The sequence below is a fragment of the Eptatretus burgeri genome, chromosome 5 (assembly GCF_056783735.1).
Source record: "Eptatretus burgeri isolate ZD-2024b chromosome 5, Ebu_testis_v1, whole genome shotgun sequence".
Classification (NCBI taxonomy): domain Eukaryota; kingdom Metazoa; phylum Chordata; class Myxini; order Myxiniformes; family Myxinidae; genus Eptatretus; species Eptatretus burgeri.
This window is the reverse complement of record NC_140965.1, coordinates 43269834-43293545: the sequence shown is the minus strand read 5'-3', so window position 1 is coordinate 43293545 and position 23712 is coordinate 43269834. Positions and strand designations below refer to the sequence as shown.

Here is a 23712-nt window from a genome sequence, read left to right as displayed (position 1 = left end):
TGTAAGATAATTTGTTGAGAATAGATGGTTATGGTTGTGGAGTGAGGTTGTTGAGGAGATTGACAATGGTGGGGGTGCAACGGTATCAGGCAATGGTGAAGGTGCACTGAGTACAGTCATTCGTGAGTGTGCAGCAGGTGTAGGAAGTGGGGAGGGTGCATGCAGTGGTGAGGGTGCAGTGAGTGCATACAGTGATGAAGGTGCACCAGAAGTAGGCAGTGGTGAGGGTGCAGTGAGTCCAGGCATTGATGAGGGTTTTACAAGTGCAGTCAGTGGTGAGGATGCAGCGAGTGCAGGCAGTGGTGAGGCAGTGAGGGTGCAGGGAGTGGTGAGGGTGCAGTGAGTGCAAGCAGTGGTGAGGGTTTAGTGAGTGCAAGCAGTGGTGAGGGTTTAGTGAGTGCAAGCAGTGGAGAGGGTGCAGTGAGTGCAAGCAGTGGAGAGGGTGCAGTGAGTGCAAGCAGTGGAGAGGGCTGCAGTGAGTGCAAGCAGTGGAGAGGGTGCAGTGAGTGCAAGCAGTGGAGAGGGCTGCAGTGAGTGTAAGTAGTGGAGAGGGTCCTAATGTTAAATTGCGTAGGCCATGGTGATCACGTGACCAGAAGTGTGTCAAAATGACCGGTTTTTGTGAACATTTGGGAAAATCGCATCAATTACTTAAAAAGTCATATTCTCCAGACCAACTTGTCAGAATGCCACCAAATTTGGGTTTCAACAATAGGACAGGGTCGTGATGTTAAATTGTAGAGGTCATGCTGATCACTTGACCGAAAGTGCGTCAAAATGGCGGCATTGGTCAATTTTTTGGAAAATCTCGCAAATTCCTTCAAAAATCTTCCTTTCCAGACCCACCAGTCAGAATGCTACCAAATTTGGGTTACAACTCTCTTCTCTCTTCCTATGGTATCCAAACTCTCTTCCTATGGTATCCAAGGCCATCTCCACTCATGGCTCGCAGACTTCCTCTCCTGTCGCAGTCAATGTGTGGCCCTAAATGGAGTTCTTTTATTCCCTCTTCCTGTCCAGGCTGGAGTTCCTTAAGGTAGCGTCCTGGGTCCTGTTCTTTTTCTGGTTTTCATCAATGATCTCTCTGACTCTCTGGAAAATCCTCTTTATCTTTTTGCTGATGACTCCACCCTCTGCCGTACCATCTGTCATCCCTCAGACCGGCATGCAGCAACTTCTTCGCTCACTGCAGATCTGGGTAAAATCACAAACTGGTCCAACACGTGGAACATGTCTTTCAATCCTGACAAATCTCACACTCTCACGATGTCTCTCCGAAAGGACCGTTTAGAACCCCCCCCATCCACTTTCTCAATAATCCTCTGGAAGAAGTCCTTTCTTTCAAGCTTATGGGTCTCACTATCTGCCATGACCTTTCCTGGGAAAGCCACATTTCAAACCTCACCTCCAAAGCCAGTCACCGACTGGGAATCCTCCGTCATGCAAAATCCTTCCTCGGCCCACCTCAGCTCCTGACCACATACAAAGCTTTCATCCACAGCCTGATGGAGTATTCCTCTCCCCTCTGGGCTGGTGCTCCTGCCTTCCTCCTTTCTCAGCTTCACGCTGTGGAAACCAAGGCTTTTCGGATCATTGATATCTCCCACGATGAGGCTGAGTTTTTGGGCCTCTCACTCTCTCACTGCAGGCAGGTCAGCGGTCTTTCTGTCTTCTACCGTCTCCTCTCCAGCCTCGCCCCCCCTGCTCTCTCTGCGATTTGTCCGCACCACATTTCCACAGGGCGCTCAAGGTCTGCCAACAACCCCCTTCTGGGAAAACTACCAAAATCACGAATCACTGCTCATCTTCACTCTTTCATTCCTCTGTTTTTCCCACCTTTGGAATAAACTCCGTCACTCTATTCAATCCCATTATTCCCTCCAGGCCTTCAAAACAGCTGTTCACCACCACCTCTTATCATCCCACATCCAAATCCTCAATCTTTTATACCCCCGATAATCCATCCAAGCCCACCTCCTTCAAATAGCCTGCTTTTCTTCCTGTAAGTCCCTGTAATGTCCATCTTCTATTCCCCATGTTCCCTGCCCCATCCCTCTCCCTTCCACAGATCTCCTAATGCCTCTGTTCCCCACTGTTTTGTCCTTCGCAATCCCACCCCTCTTGTCTCATGCCCCCCCCCCCCTTGCTGTGCGTTGTGTGTTAGCTCTCATACGAGCCAGGGCCCAGATAAGCTACAGGTCCAGTGGTCCTTTTTTATTCATTATTTACGTCAACGATTTGGATAGTGGGGTGAAGCAAAGACTTTTCAAATTTGCAGATGACACAAAGCTGAATGTTTAATAAGATAGATAGCAGAGGGAGGGTAGAGTGATCACATTCAGGAAAGTATTGATACTTGCATAGATTGGGCAAAAAGATTTGCAGATGCAATTTTACCTGAACAAGTATAAGGTGCTGGGGATGGGTAAGAATAATGAAAATAGAGATTACGTGATGCAAGGGGTAATTTTGGAGCATGTCCCACAAGAGAAGGATCTGGGGGTGGTAATAGATATGGGAGGTAAGCAGGCCTGGTCACCTATGCCTATGCCTGGCATAGGCATATGTAACCTAGGTAACCTATGCCTGGCAGCTATAGGGTTTTCGGTTGTATTCGGAGGGGGATCAATTAGAAATCAAAAGAAGTGGTGTTAACATTGTATAGGAATCGAGTGAGGCCCTATCCAGAATATTGTGTGCATTTCGTCAACACAACTTAGGAAGAACATGGCTGTCATTGAGAGGGTTGAGCGCCAGGCGACTCTATTGATTTTGGACCGAGCTCGACACAGCTATGAGGAGCGGCTGAAGGAGACAACACTTTATACATTACAAATGTGGTGCTTACAAAGGGATATGATAGAGATGTTAAAAAAAAAATTGGGGACTTTAACTCAGAGAGTAGTTAATGCATGGAATGGTCCCTGGAAAGGTCGTGGCAGCAGAAACAGTAGATAAGTTTAAATTGGAATTAGATAGGTACCTGGAAGTTATGGAGATAGAGGGGTATGGGGATGTTAGCAGGACTTTCAGGTAGCTTGAGCATGGATGGGTTATTGTATGCATCTGTGCAGTGTTGTCTGTGGGGGGGGGGGTGGGGGGCCTCGTCTAGGGGTGGTATGTGGTTGATGTTGTGTGTTTCTCATCCAAGAACCGCCTTCGCCCACTCCTTCCCCTCCCCATTAAGAAAAAAAACTACAATAAGAGAAAAAAAAAAACACAAAAAACATTTTGCATTTCGCTTAGGTGTGTGTGTGTGTGTGTGTGTGTGTGTGCGTGCGTGCGTGCGTGCGCGCGTGTGTGTGTGTGCGCGTGCGTGCGTGTGTGCGCGTGCGTGCGTGTGTGTGTGTATTGTTGCGAATTCGCGCCCGTCGGCGTGCGAACGGCCACGTGACTCGAATCGTGGCACGTCGCCCACCGGACGGACAATTCTGTCGTGATCCTCCGGGAACTATTGCCCGCAGCCAGTCATGGGTGGGCCTTTCGACCTCACCACAATCGTGCCAATCGGCCACCTGTGTAGGATAGGGTTGTTCGCCAAACTCGACCAAGCCAAGTACCCACGCGGATGGTAGACTGGACGATCGTACCTCGCCGCAGGCCGACTCTGGACACGAACCGCTTAAGCGGTCCGTTCCGTGCTATCGGGATAACCGAGCGGTGTTATCGTCGGCCTCGACGGTTCCGATTAATTATCAGGCATTTTAAGCCCACTACGAACGAACCCTTTACGTGAAGCAAGATGGAGATTCAATTAAAGAAAAGACGAAGCGAAACGGGAAAACAGTTCAACATAATGCACATTTATTCCGCGGCGCACGGAGAGCACACATATACAGCCAAACAGAATGCACATATATCAAATGCAACAAAAGAAACAATGACGCAGAGATACTACCGACTACGCGTACACACGGCAGCAATTATACGGTTTTACTTCACAGATGGCGCCGACGCACATTTACTCAAAAGCAAAGGTAAGAAGCCACCCTCATAGGCAAGGGGGCAGACGAGCCCGTAGGCCAATGTGTGCGTGGGACCTGAAGGAGCGGTCAGGTCCGCGAGACCAGGGGGGAGGGGGGTCCTACCCGCGTCCTCGTGACGAGCCGCAAATGTGGCTGCGCAGCAGTGCCCCGACTTCTTGCTCCTTCGCGGGTTTCGTTGGCACCGCTTGGAGTGGGGTGGGAACGGGGCCCCCTTTCTGCACTATCTCAGCGCGGGGGAAAGGGGGGGGGAATTGTTGATACCCTGGGGGAAGGAGAATGGTTGGCTGGCTTGGGTCCCGCGACGAGCGATCCCACCGCGACCTCGTCGCAGACCGCCGTCTTCCCTGCCTCGGACCCGAGCTCCTTGGACTCTTCCCCCAATTCTCCTCAGCCGACTGCAGAAAACCACCTTGACTCCTTCGCTTCCCGACTCCACTCTGCTCTCCAACCCGACTTGACTGCCTCGCAACAACTCCAACCAAAAACTAACTCTCTGCACAACAACTCTTCTCATTCGCCTCGCGCTCGCTGTTTTATAGGCCGGCAGGAGAAAACAATATGCAAATTTCCGGATCAGGATCTCCTTGAGGGCGGAGCCACACTCGCCGATTGGACAGAGGAAAAGGGGCGTGAATCTCCCCTGATCCTAGAATTTGCATATCTCGATTCCAGACAGACCCGCCTGGAGGCGGGGCCAAGCCGCCCCGCGCTTCCTAATTGGACGGGTCAGAAGTGGGCGTGTAGCTTTCCTGATCCGAATTCTCCTCGGAAAGGCTGCTATTTGCACTCGTGGCTCAGCGCGTATCTTGTACGAGCCCAGGACAGCCCGACGCTCGGTGCTCACAGGTCGTGCGGGAATGGCCGTAGAAGGAGGGAGGTGAAGGTGGTGGAGGGTTTCCGGCGGTGGCCGATGGCCATGGTGCCGTTTGGAATGGCGGTGATGCGATGTTTGCGGGAGCGAGTTGTGAAGGTAAAGGTCGTGGCTCTTGGCGTTGTTGTTGTTGTGTGACGGTTGGAGCGTGGTTGGTTCAAAATAAAAATAGAACAGAAAAACGGCTATCTCAAAGCGTCGCAGCCCGAATGAATCACATTAATTCCCTCGAAACAACGGGTTTGGGCTAAGTACACAGGTACATAAGAGATACCTCACCTACGGGACCTGAATGGTGGTTTACGAATTTCCACAACCATAACACTGCTCCCTCCCCTTTTAACAGACTCATCCCGAGTCGTCAAATTCTCGTGTGCCATCATGTGTAGTTATCTCCTAGTACATTTTACCTTCGGATCCCTGAGTGCGACATTCATGGTATTCGTGTCCCCAAAATAAATAACCTGAGGGCTGAGTAACTAACTAAATAAACCCACTCACACGGACGACTTAAATAAAATTGCCGGCGCTAAGACATACATGCCGGGGGCGCACTCATATGTACAGTACATCTTAACCTTATAAATTTTACACTAAACCATGGCCCAGGATCAATGGACTCTGCAAAAAGAAAGCAGTAAGCAGGGAGCCAGGCTGCCCGCATGCAGTCTCTGGCTCATGCAATGCAGGTGACAGGGAATGTGGCCGGCTGCTCACACGCAGTCCAAGGCCTTCCCTTTTGAACTGAACGCAGTGAACCACAACGGTGCATGGGCTGCACAAACGCAGTCTCCGTGCCAGCTCAAGTGGCACACGCAATGAACACAATGGATGGATGGATGGATGGATGAATGGATGGACGCAAACACGGTGCACGGGCCGCCACTGCAGGCCCGTGTTGTAGCTGCCAACAGGGCAGTTCTCGCAGCTTGCAAACTGTTGCTTTCTGATCGTGGCGCACATGGAAATGAACAGGGGGGGGGGGCAAAATGACGAGGGCAGTAGACATGGATGGCAAAAGCAGACAGGCAAGGCATGGCATGACAAGGCCGCTGTAGCAAACAGCCGGCAGATGATCTGGCTGGCACAGGCCTTGCAGAAAACAGCTGCAGACGATCCGGCCGGTACAGGCCTCGCAGCAAAACACAGCCGGCAGATGAAGTGGGCCGGCACAGGCCTTGCAGCAACACAGCCAGTAGACGATCCGGCCGGTACAGGCCTCGCAGCAAAACACAGCCGGCAGATGAAGTGGGCCGGCACAGGCCTTGAAGCAAAGACAGCCGGCAGTGGAGCTGACCGGCACAGGCCTTGAAGTAACAGCCGTTGGACAATCCGACCGGCACAGACCTTGCAGCAAAAAGCCAGCCGACGAAGTGGGCCAGCCTTTGCCTTTCAATGGAGGTTGGTGGAGAGAGTGCGGTGGTGCTGGCCACTTGGAAGGCGGGCTCGGACCTACCCTACGGTCTCCCTCCCAACCAATCGCCTTTGCCTGTCACTGTCCCTACCCACTCCCTTAATTTGTAAAACCCAATTTAGCCCCAATTTATTTTTTTTTGTTGTTTTTATTTTCATACCTCCAACTATTATTCGTCCCCTAACCCCCTTTACTGTCCCTGTTCGGCTAACCTATCGTCTACTAGCCTCCTCCCAACCTCTACGTTCCCTTCCCGGAGGGGAACAAGGGAGGGCTAGTGTCCTGTGCCGAGGCCCAACGAAGCCTCAAGATGGCCTCCCCAGACTTCAGCGATCTATAACACAAAGTGGGTCCAGCGGCCCACAACAAGAGCGAAGGGATGGATGGTGCAGATGGGGTACACTTCCTAATCTACCCTAACCATTTACCTTTAAACTACCCCGGGGCTTTCAACAAGCGCCTCTCGCTTGAGCTATTGGTTCTAAAAACCCAGATTCCCGTCGCCTGTGTTGGTGTCCTCACAATTTCGGGCCTCGCCCCCCAATTTTCTTTCCGTGCCCTCACACGGTTTCATGGCTGGGACACGTGGCTCCCTTGGCAGGCACGACCCTCTGCCGCATCTCCAGCTATAGCACCCCCGGGCACTACACTGCCTCCGAGCCTACCAGCTCCCTAAACACCGGGGAGTGCCCTCCATGGCAGCTCCCCTGAAACACACATGTGGCAGGCTGGCTTCCCGGGCCCCTTTCCGAGGGTCACCTGTGCCCACAACACTGCCCACACGGCTAATGGCGCCCCGAGCCCCCGCACCATGTGGGCGCACCCATGCCCACTACGCTATCCCGGCCCCCCATGGGCCCTTGGCCTACTACGGCCGACAAGCCTGGTGCCCGGGGTACCCACTGAGCGATACTCACCTTTCGTAGCCACGCTCCCAGCCCGTCAACAGGGCTCCTGCACCCCTCCAAGCGGGTTTCGAGCCTACTTTCCCACCAACAACAAAACGACCTCCATTTTGTCAATTTGACTAACCCCTTAACTCGCTCTACTCTGACCCCGGGGTCTCTTGGGCGGGAGTCACTCCTCCCCCCAATCACTCATTGCACCATGCATTCCACATTCGCTCCACTCACACAGACCCGCTGGCCTCACTCACTCAACATGTCTCCACACAACTCACCAACTCTTCAACACACACGCCGCTGAACTCTGCCATCCTTCTAACTACCTCCCCTAACTAACTCGTGCTCCCATGTCGTCCCTTAAACTACAGCACGTTCCTTTTAACACTACGTAGCTAAGCTACGTCCCCTCTACACATTCAAAGTCTGTCACTGTCCTCAAAAAAAAAGAAATCATTTTATTTCCCATCTCCCATCCTAAATCTGGCTACAATCCCTCTAACTAATCCATTCCACGGGCCCCATGAGGACTTACCCCTGCCCCATGGAGCCGGTCTAACACGAAGCTAACCCTTCCCCCTAACTAGTTGTCATCCTGTGCCCTGGCAAGGGGGTCTTCCACCCCTTGCCCAGGGATCCTGTTCACCCGAAAGCGAGGCTTGCTGTTTTTTTTTTGTTTTTTTTGCGCAACACCAGCGCGGCAAATCGCAACCTGTGCACCAGCGCGGCAATTCACAGCCGCGCACCTGTTGCGTGACGGCATGGCAGCTGTTCGCGTCCCTCGTCCCTCTTGGACGGTACCATCCGGCAGGGATTCACCCTCCTGCCGGATTCCAACCATACACGCAGCCATGACGTCACTCGGCGCATAAAAAAAAAACACAAGCCTCACGTCTCGAGGGGTTCTCACACGAACACATGTGCTCTGCCCGTTGGAGCTTAACACACCCGCCCGCGTGGAGAACCCGTCCGGTCCAAATCCGTAATCCTGCCTAAACTTTGTCCGTCGCGGGATCGGAAACATTCACCGCGCTCGTTTCCGGACCGGGCTTCACTCCCGCAAGCGAGCACGCGGCGGCCTCGTGCATTGCACAGCACGGACCTCGCGCTCGTTGCTGGGTGAACCCGGCGCGATGCTCAAAACCTTTACGGCCGCTACCCGGCCCTTGTTTCTCTGTCGCCGTCGTCGTCGCCATTCGACACACGCACTCCTACATGTCACGACGCTCACACACCACTCCATCACATTCACACCGGGAGATGCGGCTGCCTGCTCACGCTTGCCCACCGTCATCTCCCTCACACACAGCGACCTTGCACACGCTGTCTCTCTCACACTCGGCCGTTCACTCATGCACCTTGCCTTACTCACACACGCGGGGGCACTCACCCGCGGTGTTTCACTCACACACGGCGCGCTGGGAAGCACGCATCTCGGCACACTTGCTACCACACGACTCACACGCCGGGTTTCATTCCCACACGGTGTGTCACTCGTACCCGGGGTCTCATCCATACACGGGCTCGCACTCACACCTTGCACCACACACACCAGGACAACCACAGTGGGATTCGTGTCCCCACAAGGGTTTCCGGGGCCTCTATACCCCCCAAGCTCTCCGTGCACCTGTCCACAGGACTCCTCCCCTTGACCTCGCAAAGCATGACCGAACCCACCTGGTCGTGAGTCGCCTCAAGGGGGCATACTCCCTCCCCTTGTTCCTGGAGGAGGCCATCCAGCTGCTTGCACCGGGTCTCGAACCAGTCCGCCAGCTCCCCCTAATGGTCCTCCACTACCTCTGTGTGTGTGTGTGTGTGTGTGTGTGTGTGCGTCTCTAACCCCGTCCAAGTCACTCTCTATCTTCCGTGTCTCTGACAATACTTTCATTTCCTTCTTTGTCTTTGTTACTTCCCTCATCTGCATTTTTATTTGTGTCTCCTTTATCCGGGTTTGTCCTAATTGTTCCTTCATCCGACGAGTGGCGTCGATTAAGTCCTGCACCACCGACATTGCTCCTTGTGGTGCTGTCACACATCCCACCTTATTACGTTGTTCTACCCTCTTCTCCATTTTTATTTGTGTCTCCTTTATCCGGGTTGGTCCTAATTGTTCTTTCATCTGACGAGTGGTGTCGATTAGGTCCTGCACCACCGATATTGCTCCTTGTGGTGCTGTCACACATCCCACCTTATTGTGTTGTTCTGCTTCCTGGCTCCTTCTGAGTCGTTCCTTTTCTCGGAACTTCCTGAGTTCTTTATTCTCCCTCCGGAGTTTTTCATTCTCCGTGGACTCCAATCTTGCTCCCCGTTTTAGTTGTTCAATTTCCAACTCGCATTGTTCCTGTTTCCTGCCCCACAGTTTCTCCTGCTCTTCATTTTCCAATCTCATCGTTTCTTTCAATTGGCTCATTTCCTTCCTGTGTTTCATTCACTGTTCTCTCATTACCCTTCCTTGTTTCCTCTCCTGTCTTTCCTTCTCCAGTTTCGTTGTTTGCTTCATTTGGTTAATCTCCCTTTTGTGTTTCATTTGCTGTTCTCTCACTACTCTTCCTTGTTTCCTCTCCTGTCCTTCCTTCTCCAGTTTCATGGTTTTCCTCATTTGGTTCATCTCCATTTTGTGTTTCATTCGCTGTTCTTTGTCTATCTCCTCGCACTCCAGCCTCGCCTTTAATTTCAATTGGTCAACCTCGGCTTCATGTTCCTTTTGTTTTCTTTCCCATTGTTCCTCTCGTTCTTCCCTCTCCAATCTCCATGTGTCCTTCAATCTCCTGATTTCTACTTCCTGCTTCATTCCTTGCTCCTTCAACTTCTCCTCGTATTCCAACCTATTTTTTCCCTTTTGTCGTTCAGTTTCAAATTCATACTCTTTCAGTTTTTTATTCCACTGTCTCTCTTGTTCCTCGTTCTGCAATCTCATCGTTTCCTTTAATTGACGGATTTCTTTCTCCTGTCTCATTCCTTGTTCTTTGTATTTCCTATTCCACTGTCTTCCTTGTTCCTCATTCTGCAATCTCGTTATTTCTTTCAGTTGGCTGACTTCCTTCTCCTGTATTATTCGTTCTTCCATCATTACTCTTTCTTGCATCTCATTCTTTAATCTGGCCTTCGCTTCCAGCTGTTCGATCTGTACAATGTGGTTCCTTAACGTTTCATTCTCTGCTGTCGTTCTTTCTTCTCTCACCATCCTCAACTCGTTTTGTAATTCCCTCTCTTTGTTTTGGTGTTTCTGTAACTCAGAAGCTTTCTTTTCCAATTCCTGTCTCATCTCCGCACACTCTGACTTTGCTTTGGCTTCTAATTATTCAATCTGCTCAGTGTGGTTCCTTAACGTTTCATTCTCTGTTCTCTTCCTTTCCTCTTTTAACATCCTCAGTTCGTCTTGTAATCCTCTCCCTTTGTTTTCATGTTTCAGTATCTCAGAAGTTTTTGTTTTTAATCCCTCCCTCAATTTGCGTGCTTCTTCACTCATTTCATCTCTTCTTTCCACCGCTTACCTCCTCAATTCGTCCCTTTTTTTACTGTATTCATTTAGTTTTTTCTGCCATTCCTTTGCCATTCTTATCTCCCCTTCCAGGATTTCTCTTTTAAACTGGCTTGCCCTTACCTCTCGCTTCAGTAGTTCCAATTCCACATCTTGTTTGCGTTTTTCCTTTTCGAGCTTTGTTTTCCTTTCTCCTTCCTCCATCCCTCAATTCTCCCTGCAGTCCTTTGAACTGTTCTGACTTTTCCAGCAATTCCTCTGTCCTTTCCTCCAGCTGTCTCTCTCCTCTTTTTATCTTCCGTTCTAGGCTTTCTCTTTCCTGATTGCCTGTTCTTATTTCTTCCTTCAATTGTTCCAACTCCCCATCATGTTCACATTTTTTCTCTTTCAACAGTATTTCCCTCACTCTCCCCTCCAGTTCTTTGAACCGCCTTGCTTCCTAAAATAATTTTTCCATTAATTGTTTTACTTCCAAGTCGTGCTCCTTTTGTTTCTTTTCGAGCTCGGTTTTCCATTCTTCCTCCCATTGTTTCCTATCCTGGGAGATACCAATCTGCTGTTCCTCTATTCTTTTGTTCAGTTTGCTCTTCGCATATTCCAATTGACGGGTATAAAACACTACCAAATTCTTTTTCCCACATAGTTCGTCGACTCTATTGGCCAAGTCATGTTTTTGCCACCGAATTCGTTCCAGGAAATCGTCCAATCGCTGTGTCCCCCCGTACACGTAATTTTTCTGAAGCTCGTCTGCGTGCCGTTGTGACTCGTCCACTCCACTTTGCACCTCCTTGATATATTCTTCATAATGCTTCATCTTTTCCAAGACATCCCCCAATTGTGCCTGAAGCCTGCCAATGCTCGCATAGGCATCCTGCCACGCCTGTCATGGCACATGCCGTGACCACGCGGCTTGAACCGGTGACTGGGAGCTCACGCCTCGTGCTGTGCCGTTAGTTGTGCTATTAATATCAGCCCGCTCTGTGCTGCACTGAGGTGCGATTGCGCTGCCATTGTGCGACTCCGTTTGCCGGCAAAGTTCGTGCTCAAGCCGCTCCCACTGACGACAGTTAGTGGTGGGGTTATAATTATAAAAAGAACCGACCTGGGCCATGGATCCTACATTTCTCCACATATACATTTCTACCCCCGGCACCCGCTCGCCTTGAGACTCCATCTTATTTCTCGTAAGGGGTTAATTTTAATTGCTCGTAATTTGGAGGGAATCGGGGGTCGCTCCTCTCACCACTGGACCAATTCCCGTGAATTTAGCTGGAGGCAGGAGAGTTTGTTTTCCCGCTCTCTGACACCAGTGTTGCGAGGAGGGGATAGGTTTGTATCCCACTCCTGACACCAGTGTTGCGAATTCGCGCCCGCCGGCGTGCGAACGGCCACGTGACTCAAATCGCGGCACGTCGCCCACCGGACGGACAATTCTGTCGTGACCCTCCGGGAACTATCGCCCACAGCCAGTCACGGGTGGGCCTTTCGACCTCACCACAATCGTGCCAATCGGCCACCCGCGTAGGATAGGGTTGTTCGCCAAACTCGACCTACCCAAGTACCCACGCGGATGGTAGACCGGGCGATCGTACCTCGCCGCAGGCCAACTCCGGACACGAACCGCTTAAGCGGTCCATTCTGTGCTATCGGGATAACCGAGCGGTGTTATCGTCGTCCTCGACGGTTCCGATTAATTATCGGGCATTTTAAGCCCACTACGAACGAACCCTTTACGTGAAGCAAGATGGAGATTCAATTAAAGAAAAGACGAAGCGAAACGGGAAAACAGTTCAACATAATGCACATTTATTCCATGGCACACGGAGAGCACACATATGCAGCCAAACAGAATGCACATATATCAAATGCAACAAAAGAAACAATGACGCAGAGATACTACCGACTACACGTACACACGGCAGCACTTATACGGTTTTACTTCACAGATGGCGCCGACACACATTTACTCAAAAGCAAAGGAAAGAAGCCACCCTCATAGGCAAGGGGACAGATGGGCCCGTAGGCCAATGTGTGTGTGGGACCTGAAGGAGCGGTCAGGTCCGCGAGACCAGGGGGGTCCTACCCACGTCCTCGTGACGAGCCGCAAATGTGGCTGCGCGGCGGTGCCCCGACTTCGTGCTCCTTTGCGGGTTTCGTTGGCACCGCTTGGAGTGGGGTGGGAACGGGGCCCCCTTTCTGCACTATCTCAGCGTGGGGGAAATGGGGGGGTGAATTGTTGATGCGCTGGGGGAAGGAGAATGGTTGGCTGGCTTGGGTCCCGCGACGAGCGATCCCACCGCGACCTCGTCGCCGACCGCCGTCTTCCCTGCCTCGGACCCGAGCTCCTTGGACTCTTCCCCCAATTCTCCTCAGCCGACTGCAGAAAACCACCTTGACGCCTTCGCCTCCCGACTCCACTCCGCTCTCCAACCCGACTTGACTGCCTCGCAACAACTCCAACCAAAAACTAACTCTCTGCGCAACAACTCTTCTCATTCGCCTCGCGCTCGCCGTTTTATAGGCAGGCAGGAAAAACAATGTGCAAATTTTCGGATAATGATCTCCTCAAGGGCGGAGCCACGCTCGCCGATTGGATGGAGGAAAAGGGGCGTGAATCTCCCCTGATCCTAGAATTTGCATATCTCGATTCCAGACAGACGCACCTGGAGGCGGGGCCAAACTGCCCCGCGCTTCCTAATTGGACGGATCAGAAGTGGGCGTTTAGCATTCCTGATCCGAATTCTCCTCGGAAAGGCCGCTATTTGCACTCGCGGCTCGGCGCGTATCTTGTACGAGCCCAGGACAGCCCGACGCTCGGTGCTCACAGGTGGTGCGGGAATGGCCGTAGAAGGAGGGAGGTGAAGGTGGTGGAGGGTTTCCGGCGGTGGCCGATGGCCATAGTGCCGTTTGGAATGGCGGTGATGCGATGTTTGCGGGAGCGAGTTGTGAAGGTAAAGGTCGTGGCTGTTGGCATTGTTGTTGTTGTCTGACGGTTGGAGCGTGGTTGGTTCAAAATAAAGATAGAACAGAAAAACGGCTATCTCAAAGCGTCGAAGCCCGAATGAATCACATTAATTCCCTCTAAACAATGGGTTTGGGCTAACTACACATAACAGGTACTTAAGAGATACCTCACGTACGGGACCTGAATGGTGGTTTGCGAATTTCCACAACCGTAACAATATAAAATATTTTTAAATTTATATTATATATTTTTATATATATATATATATATATATATATATATATATATATATATATATATATATATATATATATATATATATATATATATATATATATTCACTCAGAGAGTAGTTAATGTATAAAGTTAATGTATATAGTTAATGCATATATGTATATGTATATACACAGCTCTTTCTAACCACTGACTGATTCACTGACTGACTCACTGACTGATATTGAAGATCAGTGCCTTCCGGGTGACGTAGGAAGCTGAAATTTTGCATGCTGATGGACATCGAAGCCAGTACACTGTAAAAATAAAAAAATCACGCAATTGTCGGCAACATCCATAAATGAAAATATAAATAAATGCAGGTGAGTGACCCAAGACAATGGGGAAGCATGGTAATTTTGTGTGCCGATGGACGTCAAAGCTGAAACACCAGGAAAAATCACAGAATCATCGGAAAGCATCCATAAATGAAAATATAAACAAACTGAATAAATAAATAAATGAAAAATTAAATGCAGGTGAGTGCCCCAAGACAATGGGGAAACATGGTTCGTATGTTTACACAATGTGTAAGCACACCCCACTAGTGTATATGGATATATATTGGTCTCTTGTTGACATAGCTCAGGCATGGTGGGCCGAATGGCCTCTTCCTGCATCTAAATTCCTTGTGTGTCCTTGTGCAACTGTTATTTATGTTTCTTCTCTGTGTATTTACAGGACAGACATTGTTTGGCCGTGTCCTGTGGAATCCAAAGCAAAACCTTGATTCTGCCTACCGCCTGGTGCTTGAGAAAGTTTACCTATGCACAGGCCGCAACGGATATGTGCCTTTCTTTGACCCCACTGGCACCGTATACAATGAGGGGCCTCAATACGGCTGCATCCAGCCAAACAAGAACCTCAAGCATCGCTTTATGCTCCTCGTCAGTAATTCTCAAGTGCCCAGAATTTGTTTATTATAATTCATGAGCTAAGAAACTGTTATTCTAACCATTACCAGGTCACAAATGCTTTCTTTATTGAACACTAGCTGGGATACCAGCATTGCCCCTAGCGGTTCTAATCCTGTTGGCATTTTGAAGAAATCCAATTTAGATTTTCTTTTTTGTATATATTTTTTGTGTTGTCCTAAAACACCTCCATACACCTACTATGCCTGGTGTTTGCTTAATGGTTAGGGTGGTGGGCTTGGGATCCTAGGATCCTGAGTTCAAATCCCCCTCAGCTGTTGAATTAATACCAGGTGCGGTTGAGTCTGCCTGTCATCCTTCCAAGGTCGGCAAAATGATTGTCAGCATGCTGGTATCCTGTGTCAGAGTGGCGACTGGTCCAGGATTGTGCCCAATAGCCAAGGAGACTGCTTCGGCAGCACCAACGCTCTGCACAGAGTATGGTCCCAATGGATGGATGGATACACCCACTAAGGAATGGGGTCGGGGATCATTTAATATCACATATCACACATCTACAAAGGCTTAGGCACTATAAAGTGATTTAAAAAAAATCCAACTTCTTTTTTTCAAAATTTTCAAAAAATATTTTTTGCCTAAAACACTCCCCGGCACTCACTGATAAAACTCTGAAAGTTTGATGAAGACCCGTTTGGCCACCTCTGAGAAAAAAAGGAGACACAGACACAAACATCTCGATAGTTATAGATTATCTAATCATTGTTCTGAGACAATGATCAAGGTTATTATTGCACAGCTAAAGGCAATGACAACATTTAACAAGGGACCTAAATGCAGTTGGATATGTGAAACAGCATGCATTGTGTCTGCCTTGTTCTAATGCTTTGCAGGACAGGAACCATCCTGAAATGGAAGATCACTTTTTTCACGACGTTCCTTTTCATGCCAATTTTGCTGGTGATGTTTCTGAGTACCAATCCATGCGAGACATGCCAGGGATGGATGGTTTCCTCATGAAGGTTGATGCCCTTTACAAGGTGACTTCTGCACTTGGACATAAAAACAGATTGAAGACGTGAAAGCATATGTATAGTGATTTAATTCAGCTTTCATGAAAATACTGATTTTCTCAAATCGGTATTTGCAGTTTGATGCAAATATTGATAGGAGTCTAATGAAGAAATAGCAATTTAATGAAAGCAATACGTGACAGATTTGTTGCAGGATTCTTGTCAGTTCTTATTTACCTCTCATGAGCATGTGCAAACCATAATGTCAGCTTTGCCTTGCTGATGCACCTCGTATGCTTTGCAGGTTGAGGCAGGTCACCAGTGGTATCTACAGGCCATTTACCTTATTGGGCCCGAATTTGCATCGCCACGTCTCCGCCGATCACTCATATATAATGCTGTCGCACCACGTGTGCATCGGGATCTTGTCGATGCCCGAGGCAAACTTATGCTCCACGATTCACTTATTTATGATGGTGGTGATGAGTCTGATACACGTAATGGAACCAACATGAAGATGCTGCAGTTGGAACAGACTCGGACTTCTCAGGCTGTGACAGCAGGCATTGCAACAGGTGGTGGAGTTGCCGTCTTCGCCCTGGCTGTTGCATTGATTGTGGCTTGCATGTGCCTGCTCCATCAAAGGTCTAGCACAAAGCTGGCACCAAAAGGTGTGCTCAACCACACCGTCAAAGTTGTAGGTGGTTCTGATACTGGAAAGCTGGCTTGTGAGGTAGGTGGCACGTATATGCAACCGTACCGCAACATAAACCTCTTGGAGAAGAATGAGGGTGTTGAGTTTCGGAGCGTCACAGGTGTGAGGGTCAAACAGATAAATCTGCATGTCAAAGTTCACAACAATTTGCGTGATGGCACAGAAGTTTAGAATTTCTGAGACATTAAAAACAATAACATACATTTCAACATTATACAAAGGAACCAAAAATAAATCTTTTTTTTAACATAGTTGCCCTTCTTTGAGCCTTGAAAGACTGCAGCAGCAGCAGCAGCAATATCATCATCAATTATTTACGTTTTTTTTTTCATTGACTCATCTCACAATTAAGTCTTCGTGAGCTCTTCTTTACCTTTATTAAATAACTGACAAATAAGTGAATGACTACTTGTGTGCATATTCTTACTTGTTCTCCAAAAGGCTAATATTTTTGGTGTTTCTTAAGCTGAAATTAGCTTCACACATTGATGTAATTCTTTAAATCTCTTACTAACAATGAATATAAGGCTCTGATAGATATGTTATGCATTATAAACTATTCCCATCACATAAACAATGTCCCCAGACTCTAAAAACTATTCAATAATTTTCCTGCCTTTATTTAAAGACTTTTTAATGGTGCTAAGAATATTATAAAAGAAAACATCAACTTTGGAGGAGTTCATAGGTAACCTTTTGAGTTCACATTAAAACGTTCATTATTTTACAGTGCCTATAGAAAGTCAACAACCCCTTTCAAAATGTTCACTTTTTTTTTTTGTATACCTTGTCGAGGCTCGTATATGAGAGCTAACACACAACGCACAGCAAGGGGAGGGGGGCATAAGACAAGAGGGGTGGGAGTGGGAAGGACAAAACAGTGGAGAACAGAGACATTGGGAGATCTGTGGAAGGGAGAGGGATGGGGTGGGGAACATGGGGTATACAAGATGGCATTACAGGGAATTTCAGGAAGGAAAGCAGGGAATTTGAAGGAGGTGGGTGTGGGGTGGATTAATGGGGGTAGAAAAGATCGAGGATTTGGATGGGGTCGATAAGAGGTGGTGGTGAACAGCTTTTTGAAGGCTTGGAGGGAAGAATGGGATTGAACAGAGTGAGGGAGTTTATTCCAAAGGCGGGGAAAAAGAGGAATGAAAGAGTGAAGGTGAGCAGTGATTCGTGATTTTGGTAGTTTTACCAGAAGGGGGTTGTTGGCAGACGTTGAATGCCCTGTGGAAATGTGGTGGGGACAAATCGCAGACACAGCGGGGGGGGGGGGGAGACTGGAGAGGAGGCAGTAGAAGACACAAAGACTACTGACCTGCCTGCGGTGAGAGAGTGAGAGGCCCAAAGACTCAGCCTCATCGCGGGAGATATCGATGATCCGAAAAGCCTTGGTTTCCATAACGTGAAGCTGAGAAAGGAGAAAGGCAGGAGCACCAGCCCAAAGGGGAGAGAAATACTCCATCAGGCTGTGGATGAAAGCTTTGTATGTGGGCAGCAGCTCAGGTGGGCCGAGGAAAGATTTTGCACGACGGAGGATTCCCAGTCGGCAACTGGCTTTGGAGGCCAGGTTGGAAATGTGGCTTTTCCAGGAAAGGTCATGGCAGATAGTGAGACCCAGAAGTTTGAAAGAAAGGACTTCTTCCAGAGGATTGTTGAGAAAGTGGATGGGGGGGGGGGGGTTCCAAACAGTCCTTTCAGAGAGACATAGTGAGAGTGAGAGATTTGTCCGGATTGAAAGACATGTTCCACGTGTTGGGCCAGTTTGTGATTTTACCCAGATCTGCAGTGAGCGAAGAAGATGCTGCTTGCCGGTCTGAGGGATGACAGATGGAATGGCAGAGGGTGGAGTCATCAGCAAAGAGATAAAGAGGATTTTCCAGAGAGTCGGAGAGATCATTGATGAAAACCAGAAAAAGAACAGAGCCCAGAACGCTTATTTGAGGTACTCCAGCCTGGACAGGAAAAGGCGATGAGAGAAATCCATTTAGGGCCACACGTTGGCTGTGACAGGAGAGGAAGTCTGCGAGCCATGAGTGGAGATGGCCTTGGATACTGATGTGGATTTTTTCACCCAACCTCGTCGTGATCGTTGTAGGATTCTTCCTCGTAGTGATCGTTGTAGGATTCTTCCTGGTTTATTGTGGAATCCTATTTGACTTCTCTCGGGTTTAAATGTTTGTCTGATTCGGTTTTAAAATCCTGTATAAAATCACAGACACCGATAACCAATGTCCACAGACAAGTCTTTTCTTTTGAGAACAATTTATTTCTAATTCTATCCACCGTACACTTCACACCATCGTACACTACTCCCTCAATGAACCTCTCCCTCACATATATATATATATATATATATATATATATATATATATATATATATATATATATATATATATATATATATATATATATGAATATGAATATATATATATATATATATGTATATGTATATGTATATATATATATATATATATATATATATATATATATATATGTGAATATGTTGTTGTTGTTCGTCTTTCGGCTGCTCCCGTTAGGGGTCGCCACAGCGGATCATCCGTTATGATCCGCATACTGACTTGGCACAGGTTTTACGCCGGATGCCCTTCCTGACGCAACCCTGGTCGCCTCTTACGACACAGGGATAAGGATTGGGTTTCACCATGATTCCAGGCTGCCCTACACCCTCTCATAGCGCGGTCCAGTGCAGGGCTCCCGTCCTCAAGCGATCCTCCAACCCAAGCCTCCGAGTAGCCGGATTACAGGCGCACGCCACTACGCCCGGTTATATATATATATATGAATATATATATATATATATATATATATATATATATATATATATATATATATATATATATATATATATAAATATATATATATGTATATATATATATATATATATATATATATATATATATATATATATATATATATATATATATACATACATATATATATATATGAATATGTATATGTATATGTATACATATATGAATATGTATATGTATATGTATACATATATATATGTATATGTATATGTATACATATATATGTATATGTATACATATATATGTATACATATATATGTATATGTATACATATATATGTATATGTATATGTATACATATATATATGTATATGTATATGTATATGTATACATATATATATATATATATATATATATATATATATATATATATATATATATATATATATATATATGTATATGTATATGTATACATATATATATATATATATATATGTATATGTATATATATATATATATATATATATATATATATATGTATACATATATATATGTATATATATATATATATATATATATATATATATATATGTATATGTATATATATATATATATGTATATATATATATGTATATGTATATATATATATATATATATATGTATATATATATATATATATATATATATATATATATATATATATATATATATATATATATATATATATATATATGTATATGTATATATATATATATATATATATATATATATATATATATATATATATATATATATATATGTATATATATATATATATATATATATATATATGTATACATATATATATATATGTATACATATATATATATATATATGTATATGTATACATATATATATGTATATGTATATAAATGTATATGTATATATATATATATATATATATATATATATACATATATTTATTTATTTATATATATATATATATGTATATGTATATATATATATATATACATATATTTATTTATTTATATATATATACATGGCCTGGTGTGTTGGCGCAGTGGTTAGGGCAGTAGCTTGGGATCCAAAAGGTCCTGAGTTCAAGCCCCATTGGGCCACTGAATTAATACACCAGGAGGTTGACTCAGCCTGTCATCCCTCCGAGGTCGGCGAAATGAGTACCAGTGTACTGGGCCGGTGTATACCCCGGTTAAAATAGGTGTACCATATCCCTGTGTCGTAAGAGGCGACCAGGGTTGTGTCAGGAAGGGCATCCGGCGTAAAACGTGCCAAATCACTATGCGGATCATGCGGATGATCCGCTGTGGCAACCCCTCACGGGAGCAGCCGAAGAAGAAGAATATATATATATATATATATATATATATATATATATATATATATATATATATATATATATATATATATATATATATATATATATATATATTGAGAGTGGAGAGGGTTTTTTGATAGCATATAGGCGAAAGTACAGTTTTATCAGACCAGTCACCTTGTACTAGCAAATAATTAAACAAATGTCCAAAGTGGCAAAGAAAGACAAGATTATAAGTAGGTCTTAACAATTAAATAAAAGAACAGTAGAGAGTCAAAAAAACAAACATTTTGACCTAGTCAGACTGAGGAAAGGGACATTTGTCTAAAGAGGAATAATTTTCCCCAACAATACCAAAGGAAAAGAGTTTGGTGAGCAGGGCAGGGTTCCAGACCGTGTCAAAAGCACTTGATATGTCTGGGGATATGGCTCTGATTTCATATCTGGCATTAAAGACCTCCATCCATTGTTGGGAGAGCAGAAGCAGCATATCCAGGGTAGAGTTGCCATATACCCTGGAATGAAGTTGCATAAAATCAGCCTTTTTCTACCTTTATTTACACATCATAACCCACAACTTCCAAGTGAAAAACAAATTCTACAAATTTCAGAAAATTAATTAAAAATACAAAACTAGAATATCTTGGTTAGATCAGTGTGCACCCCCCCCCTTTACAATGGCAATTGTAAATTTGAAGGGCACTCGGTAGAGTGCAAACCTCTGCCATGCATTGCCTGATCCATGAGAACATATCAGGCCCAATACATTTTTGCAATATCATGCTTACTATATATCGTTTTTGTCCCTATCAATGGTGAAGAATCACTTTAGAAATTAAATAATTCTCGTATCCAGATCTGGATTCAGATCTTCACCAGAATTTAATCGATTCTTTCTTGTCACTCACGCAACGTGTCCACCAAGTTTCATCCGAATCCGTCCAAAACTTTTGAGATATTGTGCTATGTAGCATTTTTGGCCCCATCTCTCAATGGTGAAGAATCACTTTAAAAATTCTAGTAGCCGGATCCAGATCTTCACCAAAATCTTATCAGTTGATCCTTTTCACACACCCAACCTGTTCACAAAGTTTCATCAGAATCCGTCCACAACCTTTTGAGATATCCTGCACACAGACAGACAAAAAAATCAGACAGAAGGGAGTGTAAACATAACCTTCTTCACCTTTGGTGGTTGAAGTAATTGGCTCATGTGTAACCAATCACCTTCAAAATCACATCAAGTTAATTGGTCTCTACCTGTGTTAAATTGTAGTGATTCTGATTATTTCAGAATAAAGTCAGCTGTTCCTGTAGGTTTCTCCTGCTGGGTAGTGCATTTCACAGCAAAGACTCAACCATGTGACAAAGGAGTTTTCAAAAGATAAAGTTGTGTAAAGTCATCAGGGGATGGGTATAAAAATATTTCAAATGCCTTGAATATCCTTTGGAGCACAGTCAAGATGATCATTAAGAAGTGGAAGGCGTATTGTACCTCCAAGTCCCTGTCTCGGTCAGGCCGTCCCTCCAGACTGAACAGAGAAGCCACCAAGAGGCCAATGGCAATTTCAAAAGAGCTGCATGCCTTTATGTCAAAGACTGGTCACTGTTTGTCTGTTGCAACAATATTCCATATACTCCACAAGTCTGGCCTGTATGGTAGGTTGGCAAGAAGGAAGCCACTACTCAAAAACCACCTTGAGTCCCATTTGAGGGATGCAAATAAAACACTCCGGAGATTCTGAAGCGATGTGGCAAAAAGTTTTGTGGTCTGACTGCACCAAGATGGAACTTTTTGTCTGTAATGCAAAATGTTACATTTGGTGCAAACCCAACACAGCACATCACCCAATGGACACCATCCCGACTATGGAGCATGGTGGTGGCAGCATCATGTTATGCAGATGTTTCTCATCAGTTGGGACTGGGGCACTTGTCAGGATAGAAGGGAAAATGGATGAAGCAAAATACAGAAAAATTCTGGAGGAAAAGCTGATGCCCTCTGCAAGAAAGCTGACATTGGGATGGTAGTTCACCTTTCAGCATGACAATGAACCAAAGCACACAGCCAAAGCTACACTGGAGTGGCAAAGGAACAAAAACATAAATGTCCTTGAGTGGGCCAGTCAGACCCCTGACCTAAATCCAATCGAAAATCTGTGGCATGACTTGAATACCGCTGTCCATCAATGCTCCCCACGCAACTTGACTGATCTTGAGCAGTTTTGTACAGAAGAATGGGTAAATATTACCCAATAAAGGTGTGCAAAGTTGGTGGAGACCTATCCCAACAGACTCACAGGTGTAATTGCTGTCAAAGGTGCTTCCACCAAGTGTTAACTCAGGGGGGTGGACACTTATCTAACCAATATATTCCAGTTTTGTATTTTTAATTAATTTTCTGTAATTTGTCTTCTTCTTCTTCTTCTTCTTCTTCTTCTTTCGGCTGCTCCCTTTCGGGGTCGCCACAGCGGATCATCCGTATGATCCGCATAGTGATTTGGCACATGTTTTACGCCGGATGCCCTTCCTGACACAACCCTGGTCGCCTCTTACGACACAGGGATATGGTACACCTATTTTAACCGGGGTATACACCGGCCCAGTACACTGGTACTCATTTCGCCGACCTCGGAAGGATGACAGGCTGAGTCAACCCCCTGGTGTATTAATTCAGTGGCCCAACGGGGCTTGAACTCAGGACCTTTTGGATCCCAAGCCGCTGCCCTAACCACTGCGCCAACACCAGGGTAAATTTTCTGCAATTTGTAGAATTTGTTTTTCACTTGGAAGTTGTGGGTTACGATGTGTAAATAAAGGTGGAAAAAGTCTGGTTTAATGTAATTTAATTCTGGGCTATAAGGCAACAAAGGTAAAAAATGTGAAAGGGGGTGTGTACTTTCTACAGGCACTGTATATTGAATAATGATGGCCTTGCTTGAAAATGTTAACATCATAAATGAAAAAATTACCATCATCAGAACATGGTTCAAAAAATAAGAAATGGTCAAAAATTTATTTCGAAAGTAATCCAAGCATCCTGTGTATTAGCAGCTCATAATTAGTGCCACAGTTCAATACAGAAAGACTAAAGAGGTGGTCAATAAG

General features: G+C 45.9%; 1 protein-coding gene across 1 annotated transcript in view; it reads left to right on the top strand.

Moving 5' to 3' along the window:
- The window catches only part of FRAS1 (Fraser extracellular matrix complex subunit 1), a 188285-nt gene extending 169423 nt beyond the window's left edge, over nt 1-18862 (top strand). Inside the window, exons 41-43 of the mRNA XM_085881638.1 lie at nt 14574-14779; nt 15658-15804; nt 16082-18862. Of these exons, the coding sequence (XP_085737764.1) occupies nt 14574-14779; nt 15658-15804; nt 16082-16663 (935 nt within the window). The 3' untranslated portion in view covers nt 16664-18862. The remainder of the gene's footprint in view (nt 1-14573; nt 14780-15657; nt 15805-16081) is intronic.
- Nucleotides 18863-23712: the final 4850 nt, after the last annotated feature.